The following is a 25337-nucleotide window of genomic DNA, read 5'->3' as shown; positions in this document are numbered from 1 at the left end:
CTGCTCCAGTGAGTCCCAGTCTCCCAGCCGCTTTCTCCCCTCGAAGCTCTACTGCTGCTGTTGCTCGCAGCTCACCACCGCCCTCCAGTGGCAAATGCCTAAAGCTGCCTAGTGGTGGCGCCGGCCCTGATTGGAGTATCTATAATGGGAGCACGGTGTGTGGTTCACAGGTGCACTAGGTCGATAGTGTCAAGGTCAACAGTCAATATGTCGACCACTATTGGGTGACAAGCAGTAGGCCGATACATATAAAAGATTGACATACATTAAGTCAACATGGTAAATGGGTCAACTCAAGCAAAAGGTTGACATGAAAAAGGTTTAAGTGGGGTTTCATGTTTTTTTTGTGTGTCTATGTCAACATTGGTCAACATATTAGTGTATCCTGTCCAATCTTCATGCTTCGGACACGGGGCCTCGCTGTGCTCAGCACACTATTATATTCTCCCTTTATGCCTTCTGGGATAGTAAAGTATGAAGAGGACAGTTAAAAAAAAAAAAAAAACTGAAAAAAACTTTTGCCATGTTGACTGTTAGCTAGTGATGACCTTTTGACCATGTCGATCTTTTACATGTCTAGACTTTCTGCCTGTCGACCAGTAGTGGTCAACCTATTGACTGTCGACCTAATGACTGCATACCCTTTTTGCCGGTGGAATCAGGTAACCCAGTATACATAACTGTACTGTAGGTTATATCAGGTTATATCTGTCCAACTGGAAATAAAGCAGAAATCACAGTTAATGTATGTCGACAGTGAAAATGTCAATATGCACTAGGTTGACATGCACAAAAGATCAACATGGAAAGGTGACATGAGTTTTTTTACAGTTTTCTGTGTCTATCAACATCTGTCGAAATGGACCCCCAATTAGTGTAAAATGTACCCTCGCAAGGCTCGTGTTGCGCACTGTACCATTCACAATTGTGATCCACTTGGATCATAAAGTATCTGAATGAAATTTGTGAAAAACTGATATTGACCATTACCATGTTGAGCTATTGCTTGTGTTGACCTTTTGTCAATGTTGACCTAATGCATATCGACAAACATTAGTGGACCTATTGGCTATCAAACTAGACACTGTCAACTGGAGCCAGTGGTGCACACCCTTCACCCATAATTGTACTTAACTCTTCGGCCTGTGTTGGCCAGTGCTGCCCCAGCATACTGCGGGAGTGAGCCAGATGCAGTCCATAATTGCAATGGCTTTACAGTGACTGGTAGTGACTTTCTATTGGAAGTCCTACTTGTCAGTCACAGACAGTCCCATTTGGAGTTATTTCCTTCCTCCTGGACTGGCAGTCCGGACTGCAATTAGCAGAGAGCTAGAAGCCACTCAGCCCAAGCTGGCTTCCATAGATTGCAGCTGAGGAAGTCCATAGAAGCCGGGTTTGCGCATGCACTGGTCCCGGCGACTGTCAGCTTCTTTATGTAGATGCCGAGACCCAGCCAGCAGTGACAGGGGCTCTCCTCATTGGGTGAACCAGTTAGCCCCCTTACTTAACATAGGTAGGAGCTGGCACTGCCAGGGATGGATTCAGAAAAAAAACAAGGGAGCCAACATGACAGTGGGAAAAGAGGAAGTTTTTTTTTTTTTTAAGCACGTGACTGAAAAGTGTGAGTGGCCTCGCAGTATAGGGCAAGGGAGAAGTAGCCAGTAAATGGGTGACAGGGGAAGGCAGTGGGTGACATAGAGGATGATGGGGAAGGGGGGGGGGGGGGGTTGCTGTGATGATTGAGGAGGGACACTGACTGGGCTAGGTGAAGGGGGGTTCTTGCTAAAAGGAAGGTAGAAGGGGGAAAGTGGGCTAGTTGGGTGAAGAAGGAATGGACTGTGCTGGGGGTGTCATTGAGATAGTGGATGGGGACATTTTGTGAATGAGGGCCACTGGGCAGGGTGAGAAGGGGACAGTGAGATAGGGGTGGGAGGAGGTAACAATTTCTGAATGAGGGGGGATTACTGTAAATGCCAGGCTGGGGGGTTCTAGGTGCGGGGGGCAGTGAGATGGGTTCAGTAGGCTGGTTGGGGATGAAAGTACGGGGACACTGGGTAGGTTTGTTGACACTGGGATGGGTGCTCAGTAATGGTGGTGACACCGAGCTGGAGAAGGGACCTCTGAACTGCTGCTGTTTTCTGCCTGACCCCACACACTCGCTCTAAGAGTCCTGTTCCCTGGCGGAGGGTCCAACTCTCACCAATACATTTTCTGATTGTACCAGGACCTGGCTTCTAGTAGCAGCAGCTCAATCCCCCATCCACCTAATTTTAGCTCTGTCCACCCTCCACGCACCATCTAGTGGCAGTAGCCAGGCACAACATTTTAATCCCCCCAAAGATGTCAAGAGCATTGTTAGCCATTTTTTGTATAGGCTATGTCTACCAGGCAACATGGAGGATAGAATAGAATAATTTAGTGCAATACTGTTTTAAAAAGGATGCTTTTATTATACAGTATATTCATTTGTACCTACAAAAACCATAAAATGACAAAAAAAAAAAATAATGACAATTATGAAATACAGATGAATGGATGCCCTACCACAATCTGAAAAAGATACATCAAAAACACCTTGGACCATTCCCATGTAGTCACCAGGCAATGTATTGATGGCCCATTTTGATGACAGATCTCCAGAAGTAATAGTATTATAACTTTGTGATGTCTGATAAAAGTGATCTGTGTAAAGTTTTTGCAACTTTATTGCAATTACTTTTATAGCAATAACTAGCAAGTAGTTGTATCTGTTTGATTTAAACAATTTTACTGAATATTTTTGGCCATTTTCCTGGGTTTGTAAGCAAATTGCTAATTGTCATTTGCTACTATATATATTAAAACATGTAAGGCCCATACACACTGGCCAACTTTGAGCTGAAAGCCGCTCAAAACAGCCTGTTTGAGCGGCTTTCAGTTCAAAGCCGCCCAGTGTGTATGCCCCAGCGATGAGCGGTGAGCGCTGCTGCGCGCTCCCGCATCATCGCCGGGAAACCCGCTCATCTGCTGGTAATACAGAAGTTCTCTGATGACTCTGCTATTGTGGACCTTATTGTAGATGGGGACGATAGGGAGTACAGGGAACTTGTGCAGAACTTTGCTACGGTGTGTGGAGAACCATCTTCAACTTAATAAGAGGAAAACTAGGGAGCTGTTAGTTGATTTCAGGAAACATCAGCATACCCCCCCCCCCCCCCCCCCCCCAACTCCTGTGAGCATTCAGGGAATGGATATTGAGATTTTCACCTTGACAATAAACTCGACTGGTCTGATAATTCCGCTGCTCTATATAGGAAGAGGCAGAGTAGACTTTATCTGCTGAGGAGACCGAGGTCCTTTGGAGTGCAGGGAGCGCTCCTGAAGACCTTCTTCAACTGTGTAGTGGCATCGGCCATATTCTACGGAGTGGTCTGCTGGGGCAGCAGTGTTTCAACAGCCGACAATAAGAGACTAAACAGACTGGTAAGGAAGGCCAGTTCTGTCCTAGGAATGCCTTTGGATTCTGTAGAGATTGTGGGTGAGAGGAGAATGATCAGCAAGATGACATCATTATTGGATAATGCTTCACACCCGCTCAAAAACATTTTTACGGATCTGTGTAGCACTTTTAGTGATAGGTTGCTTCATCCTCGATGCTCAACGGAGAGATATCACAGATCTTTCCTTCCGGCTGCAATTAGAATGTACAACTGTCATGTTCTGAAGAAGACCTGCATGTTCCTAGATTCTTGAGTTATATTGTTTGGATCTTATCTTATTATGTGTGTTCTTATTATGCTATTACTCTTATCTGTACTTGAACCTTGCTGTAACGATTGAAAATTTCTCCATTGTGAGACGAATAAAGGAATTCTATTCAATTATATTCTATACCAGCAGATGAGCGGCATTGAGGACCGCTTTGCATAGCTCTGCGCTATGCAAAGCCGTCCTCCCCCCTCCATTGGCGATGGGCAGGGGGAAAGCCGCTCAGTGTGTATGCACTGAGCGGCTTTCCCCGCAGCGATGATTGACATCATCACTGTCCATACACACTGGGCATAGTCGCTCAGTGTGTATGGACCTTTAGGGCCGGATGTATCAATCTTCAAAAAGTTATAAAATGGAAAGTGATAAATAGCCAGTGTCGGTACCGGAGAGTTCTGTGTTCCTGGAACAGGAAACTGTGTTGTTTAATGTATGGCGAGTACATACACTGGGATACCAGTGAACAGACTAGAGGGTTGGCGGAGACCAGAGACAGTCTAACCCGCCAGTGGTTTTCACCAGGGACCCCTGCAAGGAGCTTTGGACTTGAGCCAATGAGCTCTAGATAATAGCTGATGGCCTGGGAACCGGGGGTAAGTATCGATGGCCTGGGAGCCGGTAGTAGAGTGTCGACGGCCTGGGAGCCTGTAGGAGTTGTTGATAACCTGGGAGTCGTTAGGACTTGTCGACGGCCTGGGAGCCATTAGAAGATGTTGACAGCCTGGGAGGCGTTAGGAGTGGTTGAAGACCTAGAAATCGTTCGGGGGGGGGTCGATGGCCTGGGAGCCGTTAGGAGATGTTGACAGTCAGGACACAGTCTCTAATGGCACAGTAACAGGTGGTTGACCTGGATGTCAACGGTGACTGTTGACGGTAAGGACACTGATGGTGTTAGTCACTGACGTAGTGCAATAATAGGTGACAGGCCTGTGAGCCAATATAGGAGACTAGCCTGTGAACTAGTGAAAGATCACTAGCCCAGGCCAGCAATGACCTCTGATGGGAATAGCTGGAAACACTCAACAGCAGAAATGTAATATGCAGGGGTAACTGTCAGATGATGGGTAAAACAGATAGGCAGCAGCAGCAGGACAGAGAAGATGGTAATGCTGGAGCACAGGATAGTCTGGAGCCTAGGAACTTCTGACACTGGACACAAGCACACAGGGAACAGAATAGAACAATTATTCAAGGCAAGGAGATAGGGCCAGAAGGTTGACCTATATCTCCCTTTCCTGCCTATGATTGGCTGCAAGTACCTGTGAGTACCTTAGTTCAGGACTCAGGTGTGCAGGTTAAGGCCCCCATACATTAGGCCGACTTGTCCTTAGGACAAGTCAGACCCAATTCTCCTGTGAGCTGCCCGGGAGCTCCCCGGAGGCTCACACACAATTTGGCACTTGATGAGCCAAATTTGACATGTGATAAATCGCTTGCGATTTATCACATGTCGGGGTGCAGGGGGCGGGCGGTGAGGTTCAGGGGGCGGCGCTGCTCTAATCAGGGGGAGCAGTGGGGTGGGCAGCGGGTCCCTGAGAGCTTAGCTTGCGGCGCTGGCGAGTGCTGACCTGGCCGGGCGGTGATGATCATAGATATAAGCAGCGCTGCGGGAGTCGGGACGGGACGCGCAGTGGCGGGTATTAGATTTTAAAATACCTGTCAAATGACTGGCCGTTCTCTGATTGGCTGGCTGAGAGCTCAGCCAATCAGAGAACGGCTAGTCATTTGACAGGTATTTTAAAATCTAATACCCGCCACTGCGCGTCCTGTCCCGACTCCCGCAGCACTGCTGATATCTATGATCATCACCGCCCGGCCAGGTCAGCACTCGCCGGCGCCGCAAGCTAAGCTCTCAGGGACCCGCTGCCCACCCCACTGTTTCCCCAGTGTCTGCATGCATATGCCTGTCAGGTGGGCAGGCATATGCATACATGGAGGTCGGACGTGATCATACATGCTGACCGTCCGACCTCCCTGATCCGGTCCGATGCGCACGGGACCGCGCATCGGATTGGATCAGGTATCACACACCTGCGATTTTGGCCCGATTTCACCCAAACCTTTAGAGTTTAAGTCAGCGGACAGCATGATTGGTTCAGCCGTGATCTCGATTTGTGACAGTCATGTTACAGGCTGGGTTTAAAAAATTAAAGGTGGGAGCTTATTTATTAATATATTCATTATTAAAATATACTGTATCACATTATATATATATATATATATTATGCACTATAAAGTGTCAATGAACATTCTCAACACTGACTTCTACATTCATATACTGCATAGTAAGTTGCTCAGTGTAATTTTCCAAGTATATATACATCTTAGAATTTTTTATTGTTTGTGCTGTGTCGCACTTAGTTGCTGACTATAAAATGATTCCTTGTAATGTACAGTATTCCAGTATTCCATTCACAGTGCTGGTCAGTACATTTAATAGTATGTGTTACAATGAAAAGCAATGGTGCAGGGAATCTGGATGACTGACGAACAATGTCTAGGTCGACATCAACAATGCGATGTTGACAAAAGAGTGACACAAGTAAAATGTTGACATGGGTGTTGGAGGAGTGCAGTTTTTTGCAACTGTATCTTGTTAAGATCAGTGATATTGCAAAAAGTTGTGAGGCACAATTATATAACAACTGCTAGGAGTTGAGGGTGATGCCATTGAAAGGGCACCCAGCTCATTGAGGCAGGGGCAGGGCTGCCGCAGGGAGTAAAAATGGAATGGGGGCGGAGCCATGGAGGGAATGACCTGTTTGGGGGTGTGGTCAGCACAATTGCATTGTTGTGGCCATGCACCCCGCTGTGCAAGGCCGGTATTTCAGGAAAACACAGGCATTCCCAAGCGTTTTAGGGAAAGGTGTTGGACAATTTCTCCGGCCTTGACCAGGCTGATTTCTCGCAGCCATGAAGTAATTGAGTGGTGACCAATGGAAAAATTATTCCATGGTAAGTGGCTTACAAATGGATTTGGACATATTTGCAGCATCTATTCGCACAGCGATCACATTATTTTGCAGGGCGGGATTTCACGCTGGTGGAGCAGTGTATACCTGGTCGCTGGCCTCCCAAATAAATTTCAGCCGTTCCTTTAACCCCTTCCCGACATTTGACGTACATTTACGTCATGGTCGGGAAGTACTTCCCGACACATGGCGTAAATGTACGTCATGGCTTTAAACTGTCACCGCGTCTATAGACGCGGTGACAGTTTAAACATGTCTGCTGTCCCTGACAGCAGACATGTCCCTGCATGCCCAGGGGGGGCTGCGATGCCGCCCCCCCCGTCGGCGATCGCTGTGATTGGCTGTTCAGTGTGAACAGCCAATTACAGCGTTTTCTGTGTCACCGGCGAATAACGTTCGCCGGTGACACAGGGATCGGAGGTCATTGGTGCTGTAAAGTACAGCACCAATCACCGCGGGGTGTAAGGGTGACACTGGTGTCACCCCACCTCACCCCGCCCGCCCCCAAAGGCCGTGATTGGTTCGTCGGACCGACGGACCAATCACAGCCATGGAGGGGGGTTTAAACTAACGGTGACTGCACTGCAGACGCCATTCCGGTCTGGAATTGCGTGCAGTGCGGTCACCGTGCCTAGCTGCCGCGATATACTGACCAGAACCTTGCAAAATACTTACCTGATCACTGCTTGGGATCTTGCTACTTGTTGTGACCTCCAGTGTTGTGCTGTGCTGTGTTGTGCTGCTGCAGTGTCATCGAGTTTTAGATAGAGAGATAGAGAGAGAGAGATAGAGAGGGCTAGTGACAGAGAGTGCTATATTTTGTGCTGCTGCAGTGTGATAGAGAGATAGATAGAGAGATAGATAGAGAGAGATAGAGAGAGATAGAGAGATAGTGACAGATTGTGCTATATATTTTTTATATAACTGACTGCTGCCCCCCCTTTTGTGCTGATCAGTATAAATTAACTGATCAGCAACTTTTTGGGGGCGCAGGTTTTTTTTTTTATATATATATACCTGTCAGTGCTGCTGCTGCAGTGTCATAGAGTGATAGATAGTGAGAGATAGAGAGATAGAGAGATAGAGAGAGATAGTGACAGAGAGTGATAGAGACTGCTATATTTTGTGTCTGCTGCCCCCCTTTTGTGCACCCCCAGCAACTTTTTGGGGGTGCAGGGGTTATTTTTCATATATATAACTGTCAGTGCTGCTGCTGCAGTGTCATAGAGTGATAGATAGTGAGAGATAGAGAGAGATAGTGACAGAGAGTGATAGAGAGTGCTATATTTTGTGTCTGCTGCCCCCGCCTTTTGTGCTGATCACTATATCTGAGGTGATCAGCAACTTTTTGGGGGTGCAGAGGTTTTTTTTTTTTTATATATACCTGTCAGTTGCTGCCAGTTGCACTGTCAGTTGCACCAAAGGTTGTGCACCTGCTGCCCCTCACTGGTAATCAGTGTCGCATCACTGATCACCTTTTTTTTTTTTTGAGGCTGCTGTGGGGTCTTTTTTTACACACACTGTGATTTTGTGGGTGTCCTGTGGCCACTGTGCGCTGATCAGTGACGTACATCACTGATCAGCTTTTTCGGCACAGGGTTGATCTTTTTTTTTTTTTTTTTTGATCAAATTCCTGTTGCCTTTGAGCGCTGTTCAGTGACGGACGTTACTGACCAACATCTGTGCTCAATTTTTGGCGCAGGACCTTTTTTTTTTTTTTTTTTTTTAACCCCTTTAATTTTTTTTATTTCCTTCATGCCATTGGTGGCCACTGGGACAGTGGGAAGGGGGCGGAGCCATGGCGACAGGCACCAAGTAGCTAACACTTTAGTGGTGCAGCCCAGGCCCCTCATTCCCCACACTCCATCCTAGGTCAGTTTTTTTCTTGGTGCCTAGGAGCACAGGCACGTTTTTAGTAGCTGCTGCAGTTTTCTGCAGCGTTTTTTTAAAAAATATTTTTTTTTTTTTTTTTTTTTTACACTTGCGGTGAGCAAGCCGGGTGGACCACCCAGGCTGCTCACCTGCTCCGGAGCCAGCTCGTCGTGAACTGCCACGGACCTGCAGGCTGGGTCCCAGCACAGAGGGACCGTGCGCCACGGAGCAGGTAAGCCGCACTTCCCCCCCTCCCTCCCCACAGCACGCAGCGGTATCGCGGCTGGGGGAGACGCGAGACAGAGACGCTTCCCGATGGAAGCTTGACTCTGTCCCGCAACGGTGACCACGAGACGCTCTGTCTCGCAGCGGCGTCTGAATAGATGCCGGAGGGAGGGAACCCAGCGCACGTAGCCGCCGGGGGTGGGTGCGCTCCCGGCGGTTTCCTGGCGGTGACACTCGGTCCCCACAGGGGAAACCGAGGCCACTAGACCACCAGGGCTATTGTTGTAGCGGTGGGGGCCGCCATATTTTTCTCAGCCCTGGCAAGGTTCCAGGAGGGGGGGGAGGTCTCTCACCTCCTCCCCGCCCAATCCCCGGCAGGGAGCCTCTATATGAGTTCCCGCCGGGGACTGCCAGCGTCCTGTCCTAATGGAGGCTTGACTCTGTCACACATCGGTGCAGAGGAGCAGCAGAAAAGCAGCTTTTGTGTGGACACTGTGGCACCCTTCCTTCCCCGGTCTCCAGACGGGTCAGGTTGTACTACATTGACACTGCACCCTTGAGGTGTTCAGTGCTGTGTTTTCACACCCCTCTTTATATAGGGGTTTCTGTGCAAATCTCTCTATTCACTCTGTCTTGTATTGAAGTGGGATAGAGCATAGCCATGACTTCTAAGTCAGGCTCAAAGTCCGCAGGACCCTCGCGGTCAGGGGACGCTCCTGCCCTGAGGGCCTTTAAGTGTGTTAGGTGCAAGGAGAATTTTTCTTCCACCTCGACAGACCATGGGGGTGTGTGTACACGCTGTAATGGTGGGGACTCTGTGGATTCGGCCCCGTCACAGGCATCCCATTCCGGGGAACCGGGTTGGGCGCAGGCCCTGACGGCAGCCATGAGGGACCTTGCTGGACAGCTAGCCGCTTCCCGTTCACACCCTCAGCCCCCACCAGTGTTGAGTCAGCCTTCACAGGCGACTCTTCCACCAGCTCAACCGGCTCCGCTCACGCAGTCCCAGCCTCAGTTGCTGACGCTGGCGCCTGAGCCAGTTTGGGTACAGGGCCTTTCTTCCTCGGTGCAGGGACTGGTTCAGGTTTCTTCCTCTCTACAGAACCTGCTGGGTGCCGCTAGCAAGCGCAAGAACCCCAGAGCCCGCACCCAGAAAGCTGACTCTACGGGGACGGATACTTCAGAGGACGACCAGGTGGACACAGATGACCCTGTTGACCTGGATGACCCGGACGACCCTGACGTCAGGCATACGCAGGTCGGAGCTGCTTTCTCTGGTGGACCATATCAGAGAAGCCTCCATGTACTTGGGCGAGGCGGCCCTGGACACGGCTACGTTAGCCTCTAGGATCTCGGCGTCTTCGGTTGCAGCCAGAAGAGCCTTGTGGCTCCGCACTTGGAATGCGGATGCAGAGTCCAAAAAGGCCCTGGAGGCCCTTCCTTTTGTGGGCGATATGCTTTTCGGTCCGGAGCTGGACAAAATTGTGACTACGGTAGCCACTTCCAAGACAGCCTTCCTCCCGTCGGCACCCTCTAAGCCAAAGCAGTCCTTTCGTTCCTTTCGGCCGCAGGGAAAGCCGAGGGGACAATCTTCAACTAGAAGCCGTCCTCCCAGGAGGGAGTCGTTTGGTAAGAGCAGACAGTCCCAGTCTGGCAAACGTCAGCCTCCTAAGGCCCCGGAGAAGGCCTCCCAATGACTCGGGGACCCCTCAGGTCGACTCCCTGCCGGTAGGGGCTCGCCTCCTCCATTTTGCCAACAGATGGAGGGAGACGACATCGGACAATTGGATTTTGAGTATAGTATCGGAAGGATACTATCTCTCCTTCAACAGGCGTCCGCCGACCCGATTCTTTATCACGGGGCGCCCGGCCTGTCCTCTGAAGGCGGAGGCTCTCAACGCCTCCGTTCAGACTCTTCTCCAGTCTCAGGTGATAGAAGTGGTTCCTCCTCAGCAGAGGGGCCACGGCTATTACTCCAATTTATTCCTGATCGGGAAGCCGGATGGTTCATTCCGACCAATCCTGAATCTCAAGGATCTCAATAGTTACTTGAACATTCCGCGGTTTCGCATGGAGTCCCTCCGGTCCATTATACAGGCAATGGAGCCGGGGGATTTCATGGTATCTCTGGACATCAGAGATGCATACCTGCATGTTCCGATACATCCGGATCACCGCAAGTACCTCCGGTTTGCAACCAAGGATCTTCATGTCCAATTTCGGGCTCTACCCTTCGGAATCTCTACAGCACCAAGAGTCTTTACGAAGGTGATGGGAGTTATGGCAGCCTTCCTTCACCTCCAGGGAGTGCGGATTCTGCCTTATCTGGACGACCTTCTGATTCTGGGACAGTCCAGAGAACTACTCCTGCAACATCTAGGCATTACGCTGGACCTGCACCAGGCTCACGGTTGGCTAGTGAACTGGCGCAAGTCCAGCCTGGAACCCTCCCAGGAGATGATACATCTGGGAGCGCGTCTGGATTCCCAGGCCCAGAGGGTCTATCTTCCAGACAAGAAGCGGCTGGCTTTGCAGGCCCTCTTACGAGGGTTTCTCAAGCACAGGAGAGTCTCTCTTCATCTATGTATGAAGATTTTGGGCAAGATGGTCTCGTGCTTCGAGATGGTGGAATTTGCCCAATTTCACTCTCGTCCGTTGCAACACCAGATCCTCAAGTATTGGAACCGTTCACCACAGGCTCTGAAGAGGCAGGAGGTAGTACTCTCTCAGGAGGTTCGACTATCGTTGCTCTGGTGGCTCAAGCCACGTCACCTGTCCATGGGACGGCCCTTCCTAGTCTCCGACTGGGTACTCTTGACGACAGATGCCAGCCTCAGGGGCTGGGGAGCGGTGGTGGAGGACCGATCCTACCAGGGAGTTTGGTCCCACCAGGAGTCGGGGTTGCCGATCAATATTCTAGAGCTCAGGGCGATCTACTTAGCCCTTCTCCAGGCAGCCCCCCTGATTTGCTCTCGTGCAGTCAAGGTACAGACAGACAACGCCACGGCGGTGGCATACATCAATCACCAGGGGGGAACTCGGAGCAGAGCAGCTTTTCTGGAGGTACAGCCAATTCTTCGTTGGGCAGAACGTCACCTCTTGGCATTGTCGGCAGTGTACATTCCCGGCGTCGAAAACTGGGAAGCAGACTTTCTGAGCCGCCAAGAGATCCACTCCGGAGAATGGTCTCTTCATCCAGAGGTGTTTCACTCTCTAACCCTTCGTTGGGGAAGGCCTCAGATAGACCTCCTGGCATCCCGGTGGAATCACAAGTTGTTACGGGTCCAGGACTCGGGATCCAGGCGCATTTCTGGTCGACGCTCTGTCGGCACCTTGGCCGTTCGATCTGGTGTACGCCTTCCCGCCGGTGGCTCTTCTTCCTCGGTTCCTAAGAAGACTCAAGCGGGAACGGGTAAGGGTAATCCTGGTGGCCCCAAACTGGCCACGCAGGGCCTGGTATGCCGATCTCCGGCTCATGGCGGAGGAACCTCAGTGGCAGGAACCTCTCCGGCCAGACCTTCTGTCTCAGGGACCCTGTCGACATCCCAACCTAGCTCGTCTCGGTTTGACGGCTTGGCTCTTGAGAGGGAGATCTTAAGAGACAGGGGGTTCTCAGATTCTGTGATAAGAACCATGATAGCGGCCAGGAAGCCGTCTTCAGCAAGAGTCTACTACAGGATCTGGAGTTCTTTCTTTCGCTGGTGTGAAGAGCACGAGAAGAATCCAAGGAGGTTCTCGTTGCCCAAGGTTTTGGCCTTCTTGCAGTCGGGAGTGGATTTGGGCCTTCAACATTCCACTTTGAAGGTTCAGGTCTCGGCGCTCTCGGTTCTGTTTCAGAGGCGCATTGCGACAAGACCGGAGGTTCGCACTTTCCTCCAGGGGGTCATGCACGTGACTCCTCCCTTTTGGAGTCCCGTAGTCCCGTGGGATCTGCCTTTGGTTCTGAGAGCTCTTCAGGTGGCTCCGTTTGAGCCTCTGGAGTCGGTGGAGTTGCGTTGGCTTTCATGGAAGGTGTGTTTCCTTCTGGCGATTGCGTCAGCTAGGCGGGTCTCGGATTTGACCGCTCTATCTTGTAAGCCACCGTTTTTGGTCTTCCACCAAGATCGGGCAGTCCTCCGTACCAGGTTGGGTTACCTGCCAAAAGTGGTATCCAGGTTTCACGTAAACCAAGAAATCGTAGTTCCTGCTTTCCAGGATTCAAGAAGTGGAGGGGCTCTTGATGTGGTTCGGGCCCTTCGCATCTATGTGGATAGGACCAGGGAGATTAGAAGAACAGAAGCTTTGTTTGTTCTTTATGATCATCAGAAGCGGGGTTGGCCCGCATCTAAACAGTCCATTGCCAGGTGGTTGCGGCTTACGGTTCAGCAGGCATACCTCCTGGCGAATAGGCCGGCGCCAGCAGGGCTCACGACCCATTCCACTCGCTCGGTAGGATCATCGTGGGCTGCGGCTTCAGGAGTCTCCGCAGAGCAGCTGTGCCGCGCAGCCACATGGTCTTCCATGCACACTTTTATACGCCACTACAGGTTTGATACTTTCACCGAGGTCGACTCTGCGTTCGGCCGTGGCGTTCTTTCTGCAGCTCAGGAGCGTTCCCTCCCGTGAGGGGACAGCGGTGGGACGTCCCACTGTCCCAGTGGCCACCAATGGCATGAAGGAAATAAGGGGATTTTTGTCCTTACCTGGAAAATCCTTATTTCTGAATCCTTTGGTGGACACTGGGCGCCCGCCCAGACGCCCCTGATCGGCGGATGGGTTGGTTTTAGGGAATGCTCTTGTTCATGGTGATACAAGATCTCTCTTTTTCTTTCTTTCATTCTCTCCTTTCCTGTGCTCCTAAGTCCGGTGGTAGTCTAAACTGACCTAGGATGGAGTGTGGGGAAGGAGGGGCCTGGGCTGCACCACTAAAGTGTAAGCTACTTGGTGCCTGTCGCCATGGCTCCGCCCCCTTCCCACTGTCCCAGTGTCCACCAAAGGATTCAGAAATAAGGATTTTCCAGGTAAGGACAAAAATCCCCCTTTTTTTTAACCCCTTCAATTTTTTTTTTTTTTATTGGGATCAAATTCCTGTATAAAGTATTTTTTTTTTCTGCACTACATACACACTACACACTACATACCCCCCGGGTTGAAATAAAGTTTGTACCCCCCCCTACACTATACACGTGTTGAAACATTTCACTACCAGTAACACAAAAATAAAAATGGCATCCCAAATGTCATCCTAAATGTCATCCCAAATGTCATCCCAGTCATCCAGAAGAATGTATTCAGCGGAGGAGGCATATGCCATGCTTGCCTCTGACTCTGACACAGCCAGTGAGGCAAGCGGGGAATTTGAAGGATTCATCTTAAGCTCCTCTTCCTCCTCTAGTGATGAGGGACCCCCTCAAAGACGCCCCCGTAGAGCAGCTGAGACCCCCCCCCCCCAATAATTGATCTCGTATGGACCCCACCACCAGACAATTTTGAGCCCCAGGTTCCTGAGTTTTTGGCCATGCCAGGAATCCAATTTGATTCCACAGGTCTCAGAGAAATTGACTTTTTCAAATTATTTTTCTCTGATGATTTTATAAATTTAATGGTGGACCAAACTAATTTATATGCCCAGCAGTTTATTGCTCAAAACCCCACGTCATCATTTGCTAGGTGGACCCCTGTAGATGCAGTAGAGATGATGACGTTTTGGGGTCTGGTGTTTCATATGGGCATAGTAAAAAAGCCAGAAATTAGGCAATATTGGAGTACAGATGTTCTGTACAGCACCCCACTTTACCGTATGGCCATGACCCGGAATCGTTTTGAGTTAATCCTTAAATTTTTGCATTACAACGATAATGCACAGTGCCCACCCAGAGATGATCCCACCTTTGACCGGCTATTCAAAGTCAGGCCGGTCATTGATCATTTCAGTGCCAAATTTGAAGAGATGTACATCCCAGATAAATTCATTTGCATAGACGAGTCCCTTATACATTTTAAAGGAAGGGTTAAATTCCGCCAGTACCTTCCCGGTAAGAGGGCAAGGTATGGCATAAAAATGTATAAGCTGTGTGAAAGCACCTCAGGGTACACCCACAGGTTTAGGGTATATGAAGGGAAGGATTCAAGAATTGAACCGCCAGAATGCCCCCCCTCCCTCGTAGGTGTTAGTGGAAAAATTGTCTGGGATTTAGTGCACCCCTTCCTGGATAAAGGTTATCACCTCTATGTGGATAACTTTTACACCAGCATCCCCCTGTTTAAGGCCCTTGGTTCAAGAGGTACAGCAGCTTGCGGTACTGTGCGCAAGAACCAAAGAGGCCTCCCAAAAACGCACATTGCCCAAGTAATGAGAAGGGGTGAAAGCAGGGGAATATGCACCGAAAATATGTTGTTGGTCAAATATAAGGACAAGAGGGATGTCCTTATACTGACAACAATTCACGGAGACAGTACCACCTCCGTCCCTGTACGAGGTACCAGTACCCACACCTCAAAACCTAATTGTATCCTGGATTACAATAGGTACATGGGCGGAGTGGATCTTTCAGATCAGGTACTGAAGCCGTACAGTGCCCTGCGGAAAACAAAAATCTGGTACAAGAAGCTGGCCGTGTATATCATCCAGATGGCACTGTATAACGCTTACGTGCTATTCCGTTCTACCAGCCAGAGGGGGACATTTATGCACTTTCAAGAGGAAGTCATAAAGGGCCTAATATTTGGGAACCAGCAGGCAGAGGGCCCCAGTACTTCTAGTACTGGCCCCCGTATTGTACCAGGGCAGCATTTTCCTGATGAAATCCCCTCCACTGGAAAAAAGGGCAGGACACAAAAAAGGTGCAAAGTTTGCTATAAAAAGGGAATAAGAAAGCAAACTATTTTCCAGTGTGACACTTGCCCCGACAAACCCGGCCTATGTATAAAGGAGTGTTTTAAAATATACCACACATCTATGGATTTTTAGGTTCATCATTTCACCATGCTTCGGGGGTCTTGCTAATGCCACATAGCACCCACCATTCATTCCACCAGAATCTGAGCCGCAAAATCCAAAAATCACTCCTTCCCTTCTGAGTCCTGCCATGCACCCAAATGGTATTTTTTGGTCACATGTGAGGCATTGCCGTACTCGGGAGAAATTGGGGCACAGATTTTGGGGTGCTTTTTCTCCTTCATACCTTATGAAAATGAAAAATTTTGAGCCAGAACTGCATTTTTGTGTAAAAAATGTAATTTTTCAGTTGCACAGCCCAGTTGTATCAAAATTGGTGAAACCCCTGGGGGTTTGAAATGTACACTATACCCCTAGATGAATTCCCTGAGGGGTGTAGTTTGCAAAATGGGGTCACTTGTGGGGGGGGTTCCACTGTATTGGTGCTTCGGGGGTCTTGCTAATGCGACATAGCACCCACCAAAATTCCACCAGAATCTGAGCTGCAAAATCCAAATATCACTCCTTCCCTTCTGAGTCCTGCCATTTTTTGGTCACACATGAAGCATTGCCGTACTCGGGAGAAATTGGGGCACAGATTTTGGGGTGCTTTTTCTCCTTCATACCTTCTGAAAATGAAAAATTTTGAGCCAGAACTGCATTTTTGTGTAAAAAATTTAATTTTTCATTTTCACTGCCCAGTTGTACCACAATTGGTGAAACCCCTGGGGGTTTGAAATGTACATTATACCCCTAGATGAATTCCCAGAGGGGTGTAGTTTGCAAAATGGGGTCACTTGTGGGGGGCTTCCACTGTATTGGTGCTTCGGGGGTCTTGCTAATGCGACATAGCACCCACCAACATTCCACCAGAATCTGAGCTGCAAAATCCAAAAATCACTCCTTCCCTTCTGAGTCCTGCCATGCACCCAACTGGTATTTTTTGGTCACATGTGAGGCATTGCCGTACTCGGGAGAAATTGGGGCACAGATTTTGGGGTGCTTTTTCTCCTTCATTCCTTGTTAAAATGACAAATTTGGAGCCAGAACTGCATTTTTGTGTAAAAAAATGTAATTTTTCATTTTCACTGCCCAGTTGTATCAAAATTGGTGAAACCCCTGGGGCTTTTAAATGTACACTATACCCCTAGATGAATTCCCTGAGGGGTGTAGTTTGCAAAATGGGGTCACTTGTGGGGGGGTTCCACTGTATTGGTGCTTTGGGGGTCTTGCTAATGCGACATAGCACCCACCAACATTCCACCACCAAAAATCACTCCTTCCCTTCTGAGTCCTGCCATGCACCCAACTGGTATTTTTTGGTCACATATGAGGCATTGCCATACTCGGGAGAAATTGGGGCACAGATTTTGGGGTGCTTTTTCTCCTTCATACCTTATGAAAATGAAAAATTTTGAGCCAGAACTGCATTTTTGTGTAAAAAAATGTAATTTTTCATTTTCACTGCCCAGTTGTATCAAAATTGGTGAAACCCCTGGGGGTTTGAAATGTACACTATACCCATAGATGAATTCCCTGAGGGGTGTAGTTTGCAAAATGGGGTCACTTGTGGGGGGGTTCCACTGTATTGGTGCTTTGGGGGTCTTGCTAATGCGACATAGCACCCACCAACATTCCACCAGAATCTGTGCTGCAAAATCCAAATATCACTCCTTCCCTTCTGAGTCCTGCCATGCACCCAACTGGTATTTTTGGTCACATGTGAGGCATTGCCATACTCGGGAGAAATTGGGGCACAGATTTTGGGGTGCTTTGTCACCTTCATTCCTTGTGAAAATGAAAAATTTTGAGCCAGAACTGCATTTTTGTGTAAAAAATGTAATTTTTCATTTGCACAGCCCAGTTGTATCAAAATTGGTGAAACCCCTGGGGGTTTGAAATGTACACTATACCCCTAGATGAATTCCCTGAGGGGTGTAGTTTGCAAAATGGGGTCACTTGTGGGGGGGTTCCACTGTATTGGTGCTTCAAGGGTCTTGCTAATGCGACATAGCACCCACCAACATTCCACCAGAATCTGAGCTGCAAAATCCAAAAATCACTCCTTCCCTTCTGAGTCCTGCCATGCACCCAACTGGTATTTTTTGGTCACATATGAGGCATTGCCATACTCGGGAGAAATTGGGGCACAGATTTTGGGGTGCTTTGTCTCCTTCATTCCTTGTGAAAATGACAAATTTGGAGCCAGAACTGCATTTTTGTGTAAAAAAATTAATTTTTCATTTTCACTGCCCAGTTGTACCACAATTGGTGAAACCCCTGGGGGTTTGAAATGTACACTATACCCCTAGATGAATTCCCTGAGGGGTGTAGTTTGCAAAATGGGGTCACTTGTGGGGGGGTTCCTAACTTTTAGCATCTTATGGTGCCTAGAAACCTACATGGTGCCTAAAAAATAATCTCATAAAAAGGAGGCTCCAAAATCAAGTAGGTGCTCCTTCTATTATGAAGCCTGTGGTTTGGTCAACGTGCACACTAGGGCCACATATAGGATATTTATGAAAACAAAAGAATTGGGGGAATCAATTTTTAGTCACATTTCTCTAGTAAAATGTACTGTGTTCCTTAGAAAAATGTATTAAAATTGCAAATCTGCAAAAAAAATGAAATTTTGAAATTTCACCTACACTTTGTTTTAATTCCTGTGAAACACCTAAAGGGTTAACAAACTTACAAAATGCTGTTTTGAATACTGTGAGGGGTGCAGTTTTTGAAATGGCATCATTTATGGGGGTGTCTCACATACAAGTCCCTCAAAGTCACATCAGAACTGAACTGATCCCTAAAAAAATCAGTGTTTGAAATTTTCTTGAAAATTTGCTATTCATATTGTAAGCCTCCTAGTGTCCAAAAAAATTAAAAGGAAGTTGAAATAATGATGGAAACATAAAGTAGACATATGGTCTATGTTAGTTATTAACTATTTTGAGTGGTATGATTATTTGTCTCACAAGCAGAAAATTTAACATTTTGCAAATTGCTAAATTTTCCATTTTTTTCCGACATTTTGGTATTTTTCACAAAAAAACACAGACTGTATCGACGAAAATTTACCACTAACTTGAAGTACAATGTGTCACGAAAAAACAATCTCAAAATCACTGGGATAAGTAAAAGCAAAAAAAAGTTATCCCCACTTAAGTGATACATGTCAGATTTGAAAAAAAGGGCTCTGTCAGAAAGGCAAAAACATGCTGTGTCAGGAAGGGGTTAAGACTGAATTGGGCCCAAAATCTCCTTGAAAACGTTGTATGGTACCTTCATGAAATTATCACTCATTTTAAAAATGTGTATTCATTCTAATTACACCACAAGTTAATATATGACACTGAAACTGATAGAAGACTAGAAAATCCCACCAGTATAACTACGTTTACTACAGTTTATTTCTCTTACAGATTCTATTGTGATCGGATTCTGGGTTGGCCTGGCTGTCTTTGTTGTTTTTATGTTTTTTGTTTTGACTTTGTTGACCAAGACAGGAGCTCCTCACCAAGAGTAAGTATCATGTGTGACTACTGCCTGTACTTGAAGAATTTATATATTCACTGTGCTTGTGAGTTTGAGAAAACAAAGCTTTCTGCACAGGCCGAGAATTATATTTTATATCCAAAATTTAAGAGAGGTAAGGTGGGACACTGACATTAAAATGGGGGGGGGGGCTAGTGGCAAGGGGCATGACCTATACTTGTGACTCTCCCATGAGGCCACACCCCCCATTTATACTGCTGTTGGGGCCTGGCCAGCGGCTCTGTGAGCTGCTAACCATGAACCCAGCCTCTCTGGTTGCAGGAATAGATGCATGTGCACAGCGTCTATTCATGGATGACAGTGGGGACTCCCAACTGCCCCCCCCCACCCCAAAAAATGGGATGTTCCCGTGAAAAGCAGGACTTTTGGGAGGAAAGCATACTGTATGTGATTTATTTTTTATGAAACTCTAGTAAGCATCAAACAACAGGAGAGAACATATTATGGTTTAGTTGTACTAAGGCTTGGAGGATGATAAAGTGGAGAGAGATAATGTACCTATCAACCAGCTCCTGACTGCCACATAGGCTGTGTTTCAAAAATGACAGAAGCTGGTTGGTTGCTTCTTTTTCTCTTTCCACTTTATCACTCTTCAAGGCTTGGTACATCAGCTCCTATATATGGGGCACATATGGGGCCTAATTGAGATGATGAAAATTGGCCAAATCAAAGGTGTTTGACATCAGATCCACTCTGATGTACAGTCCCGTGTGCATCGGCTCGGAAGTTGGACGTGCTGCCCGTATGATAAATCGCATCTGATTTCCCTTGAACTCACCTGGGTGTCCTTTTACATGCGATAAATTGCATGTAAAAAAATGACACATCAATTGACAAAGGGGATGGAAGCCCTCCCGGGGACCTGCTGCGGATAGTTCAAGGGAAATCGTATCCGACCAGTGCCTCAGACAAGTAGTAGTGTATAGGGGCCTTAGAATAGCAAGAAAGCACATAAATGATCGGTGATATAAATATCCTATATACTGTAATACATGTATTGCTACTATTGTTGTTATCTCTATGGGGGCAGAAAAAGGGTTCATCAAATGATTTATCTTGCCTTCAGCGTTCTCATACACATCCCCTTGCATGCTAGCGAGGGCATGCGGGAGTTCATGTACAAAGATAATTTTAGGGATGGCATTATTTGCATGTTCATATAGTGTGTTACTTTTAACACTATGCTGAATTTAGTTCTAGCATATGCAAGGTACAGTAAATTAATAATTAATTACAGTAAGTATGCAGATTAACATAGGGATGCATAGATGCCTGTAAAAGCCATATCCTCTGTGGGTGCCTGAAGGTTGGTGCACATTTACTGTGCACTGATTACAATAATGGAGAGTTCTGCCTACTGTATTCAAGAGATCATGTTCTATTATTCACAATTAACAACAAATGCATATTCTGAAAGAAAAAGTGTTTAAAAATATGAACAAAACTGTATCTTAAATATTTCATGCATAAACCAGATACATACAGTCAGGTCCATAAATATTGGGACAGCGACACAATTCTCATATTTTGGGCTCTATACACCACCACAATGGATTTGAAATGAACCAAACCAGGATGTACTTTAACTTCAGACTTTCAGCTTTAATTTGAGGGTATTTACAACTTAACATACTTGCCTACCTGACCCTCTCCATTTGGGAGAATATGCTCGGTTTCTGGACTTCCCTGGTAATGTATGATTGCAATCACCTGTGGGGAGCAGGGGCGTAACTATAGCACCGCAGCCCCCGCGGTCGCGGGGGGGCGCTGTGCATGTGGGGGCGCCGGGGGGGGGGCTGCGGTGCTATAGTAATGCCCCCGCCCCCCATCCCCCCCAGGCTTACATGTCTGCGCGTCCCGGCTCTGCGCGACGGACCACGATAAAATGGCCGCCCCATAAAGCAGACAGTTCTCTGAAACTGTCTGCGGTATGGCGGCGGCCATTTTATCATGGTCCGTCTACATAGAATCTAATTGAAGCTAGGATGGCAGCCGAGACGCGCTGCAGCGCAGACAGGTAAGCCTGCGGCGATGGGGGGGCACGGGCGGCCGGGGGAGGGAGGCCGACGGCGCCCCCCCCATTAACGGCGGGGGGGCGCCGCAAAGCAAGCTACGCCATTGGTGGGGAGCTAGGTAAAGGTGTTTCACCACAGGTGATGGCAATCATACATTACTAGGGTAGTCCAGGAACAGAGCATTTTCTCCCGCATGGAGAGGGTCGGGTAGGCAAGTATGCATCTAAAATCAGGTGAACAGTGTACGAATTACAGCGGTTTCTATATGTCTCCCACTTTTCAAGGAACCGAAAATAATGGGACAGACAACTTAAAACCTATTTCATGGACAGGTGTGGGCTATTCCCTTGTTATTTCATCAGTTAAGCAGGTAAAGGGTCTGAAGTTGATTCCAGGTGTGACATTTGCATTTGGATGAGATATCTAAAGATCTGTCACTATCAGTGAAGCAAGCCATCATTAGGCTGAAAAATCTAAACAAACCCATTAGAGAGATAGCAAAAACATTAGGTGTGACCAAATCAACTGTTTGGAACATTTTTAAAAAGAAAGAATGCACCGGAGAGCTCTGAAAAACAAATGTGGTGGCTTCTGCTCCTGGCGACGAGCGGTAGATGCTGTTGCAACAGACGTGGCTGCCCCTCTGCCACGTCTTCCTCTTAAAGCTGAGAATGCTCCTCTACCTCCTGATGCACCTCGAAAAGCTCGAAAGGACGTTCCTCCATAAGGCCTTTTCGAAGGTGGCGACTAGGATGGCAGGAAAGTTGATTTGTTGCCTATGGCCTGAGAGATTAATTTATCCAATTCTGGTCCAAATAACATATCTCCATTATAAGGTAAGGCCTCCACTGCCTATTTGATTTCCACCTCTGCTTGCAGGGACCGAAGCCATAGCGAACGTCTAGCCAACACAGCAGATGCCGAAATCCTGGCCCCTACTGTGGCTGTATCTGTGGCAGCCTCCACCAGATACCCAGCCGCATCCTGGATATATTCAGCCAAGGGCAACAATTCTGCTCTAGGCCTATTACCTTTTAGGCCAGCCCCCAGCTGAGCCGCCCACTTTTCAACGGCCTTGATTACCCGGGCCCCTGCTAAAGCAGTCCTCAACAAAAACCCAGAGGCAGAATACACATACTTAAGTGTGGCTTCCAGCCTGCGGTCAGGAGCCTCCTTCAGCGCCACAGCTCCTGGAATAGGAAGAGTTGACACCGAAGTGTCCGCTGGAGGAGACTCCCATTTGTTTCTTGACTCCTGTAAAAATGGATATAATACTTAAAAATTTTTAGACACCTGGAATTTTTTTTATCCGGTGACTGCCAGGCTTCTAGCAACACTTTATCCAATTCTGGAGACTCTGGAAAACACACCTGCTGTTTAGGGGTCTTTCCAAAAATGGATACCGGAACTTCCGGATCCGACAACTCCAAGGTCTGTTTGACCATTCTAATTAGAGCATCAATACCTTGAGAGTCTTCCTCTGCATATTCATCAATCATAACTTCCCCCTCTTTTGCAGAGGAATCTTCCTCCGCCTCATCTGACTGTAGTAATACAGTCGGGCCCCTTCTCCTAGGGCAGTGGTCAGGGAACTCGGTCCTCATTACCCCACACAGTGCATGTTTTGCTGGTAACCCAGCAGGTGCACAGGTGTACTAATCACTCACAGACACATTTTATAAGGTCCGCAGGTGGAGTTAATTATTTCACTTGTGATTCTGTGAGACCTGCAAACCATGCACTGCGTGGGTAATGAGGACCGAGTTCCCTGACCACTGTCCTAGGGGATGAAGGGATAGCCTGAGACTATGAGGAAAAATATTTAGTTAGACTGTCCACTGACCTTAATAAGGACGTGGCCCATGGAGGCTCAGCTGATGATAAGCTTTCAATTTGAGCCTGCAGCACCTCTCTTTCTCTACTAGAAGCAGCCAGTTCTGCTGCTAAACTAGAAAGAAACAGCTGTGAGCTCAGGAGTTTGCTGATGTGAGCTCACCTGTGAAGTTTGAGGTGCACCTTAGCAAGCCTCACATACAGACACACCCTTAATGTTCTGTTTGTACTGCACTTTACATTTCTTGCAGGTATACAGCTTAAGAGCTGCTTTAGAAGTACTTCTCTCAGCCATACTTCACACAAAGTGCACCAGACTCCTAAGTGAAATCTTACTAACCTGGGTCTAAAAAAAGGAACAGGGGGAAAAGGTAGCCGCAACCTCGAATTCTGCCCACTACCAAGCTTCTCCCCAGACCACAATACCTGTGTCGGCAGAAGAACCACTGCTATGGTTGGCTCAGGTACCCTGCCACTGGGAGCTACCGCTGCCGATAAGTACAGGCAAGAAGTGGACCCTGCGCCCTGTGTTATACAGGACGCTGCTGCCGGATGACAGATCCCCTGCAGGAAACTGCCCACTTCCGGCTTCTGGTCCCTCCGGCGCATGTAGCCCGCAGGTCTCACCCTGCACTGTCAGCTGCCCTGAGTGGACAGAGGACTCTGGTAAGCCCACACACACAGCACCGCCCTTGATATCGCAAACGCTGAGCGCGATTTGCCTGTCTCCCCCCAGCCAGCTTGCAATCTGGCCGGGACCACACTGCGCTCAGCGCTCCTTAAGTCCTGTCCCTGAAGGTGTGTGGTAGCCTTGGGCCCATAATGCCTGCTGCAGCAGGCCCCCGGGACCAGCTCCCGGTGGCTGAGCCCAGGAGGTACACTGCGTGCAGTGACGACCTGGCTCCCTCCAGGGACTTATGCAACAAGAAAACACTGCCAGGAAATAACATATATATATATAAAATAAAAGAACTACAGTCTCCCAGAGAGACCTAGCCGGGGATCCTACTCCATCGGAAACCTTTTTCCAAAGACTGCAGTCTGGAGGGGAATGGTAGGGGAAGTAGCCAGCAGGTCAAATTTTCTTAAAGTGCAGGCTCCTCCAGACCACATCCCAATCCCCATGGTTTAAGGCAGTGTCCCCTGCTGGATGTGGGAGAAAATATGCAGAGGGTATTGCCTTTTCTAGGAGTCCTTTTACCTAACCACATTCATTTTTTTTCCTTCTGTTATATTTAACCACTGGGATTGCCCAAGAATGACACTGCACAGCACTTTAAAAGGGGTGGATGGTGTCATTGATGTCTGCATCAATCATGAGCCATCAGCCTGTATCTTCATCCACCATTGGTTTGCTATGAATATATCCAGTCTGGGTGAGACATTCAGTATGTCCAGACTCGGATCCAGGCATGTGCCAGAGGAGGAGAGTACAGACCAGATTAACAGAAAGTCATAGCCAGCTACTCCCATGAGGAGGAGACCGTGAAAAGGGGTCTGAACTGCTCAGGATGGAGAGTCTTGAAACTGAGGCAGCCCCACTGCAGAAAGAAGGACCATCTGCAGCGAGAAGACTAAAGGCCCCCCATCCCCTAGTCAGATTTGGCCTGTTTTCTCCAGATTCAGATGTATCTGACAGACCAATCTGAAGAAAAAAGGCCAAATCTGAGCTCCCTCAGATCAGATGTGCGGCTGAGTCTCAGATCCCTCTGACAAAAAAATCTTAGGTGCTGCACCAAAGATCCATCTGATCTGAAACGGTCAGGGGTTTATCATAGGTCTGTTCAGATGCATCTGAAGTGAATAGAGTATTTGGGTAAGGGAAATTTTGCCAGGTGGCAAAATTATGAAAGGATTTGGAAGCACTGCATTTTTGCTTTGCAATGGTTTACATAAATATACAGCTAGCAATCTTACTCAAGCACCTTGCATGTCATTTGAGAGCTCCATAGCAACAGGAAATTGATGGAACATCTTGGTAGAAAGCTCTGGTTATTCCAGAAGCTGCAGTGTCTTGTTTTGAGTAAATACAAGACTTCAATAACATAACAATGTGGGAGATAAAACATGAATACTGTATGTGTTCCAGCTAAATATTTGTTTTTAATGATTTGCAAGAAACAGTAAGCCAGCAGATTGTCAGGATTATGTTATGGATCATCAGATATTAGGCAACACATAACCCTATATAATATTCTTTGTATT

The 25337-nt window shown here is 47.9% G+C and overlaps 1 protein-coding gene across 3 annotated transcripts in view; it reads left to right on the top strand.

Annotated features, from left to right (window-relative positions):
- The window catches only part of MRAP2 (melanocortin 2 receptor accessory protein 2), a 99940-nt gene that overhangs the window by 68283 nt on the left and 6320 nt on the right, over positions 1 to 25337 (top strand). For all 3 annotated transcript variants that reach the window (XM_083177120.1, XM_083177119.1, XM_083177121.1), the window contains exon 3: positions 19152 to 19251. In XM_083177120.1, coding sequence (XP_083033246.1) covers positions 19152 to 19251 — 100 coding nt within the window. The remainder of the gene's footprint in view (positions 1 to 19151; positions 19252 to 25337) is intronic.

The sequence above is a fragment of the Crinia signifera genome, chromosome 3, assembly GCF_055691185.1.
Source record: "Crinia signifera chromosome 3, ASM5569118v1, whole genome shotgun sequence".
Classification (NCBI taxonomy): domain Eukaryota; kingdom Metazoa; phylum Chordata; class Amphibia; order Anura; family Myobatrachidae; genus Crinia; species Crinia signifera.
This window is presented reverse-complemented; position numbering and strand designations above follow the sequence as displayed.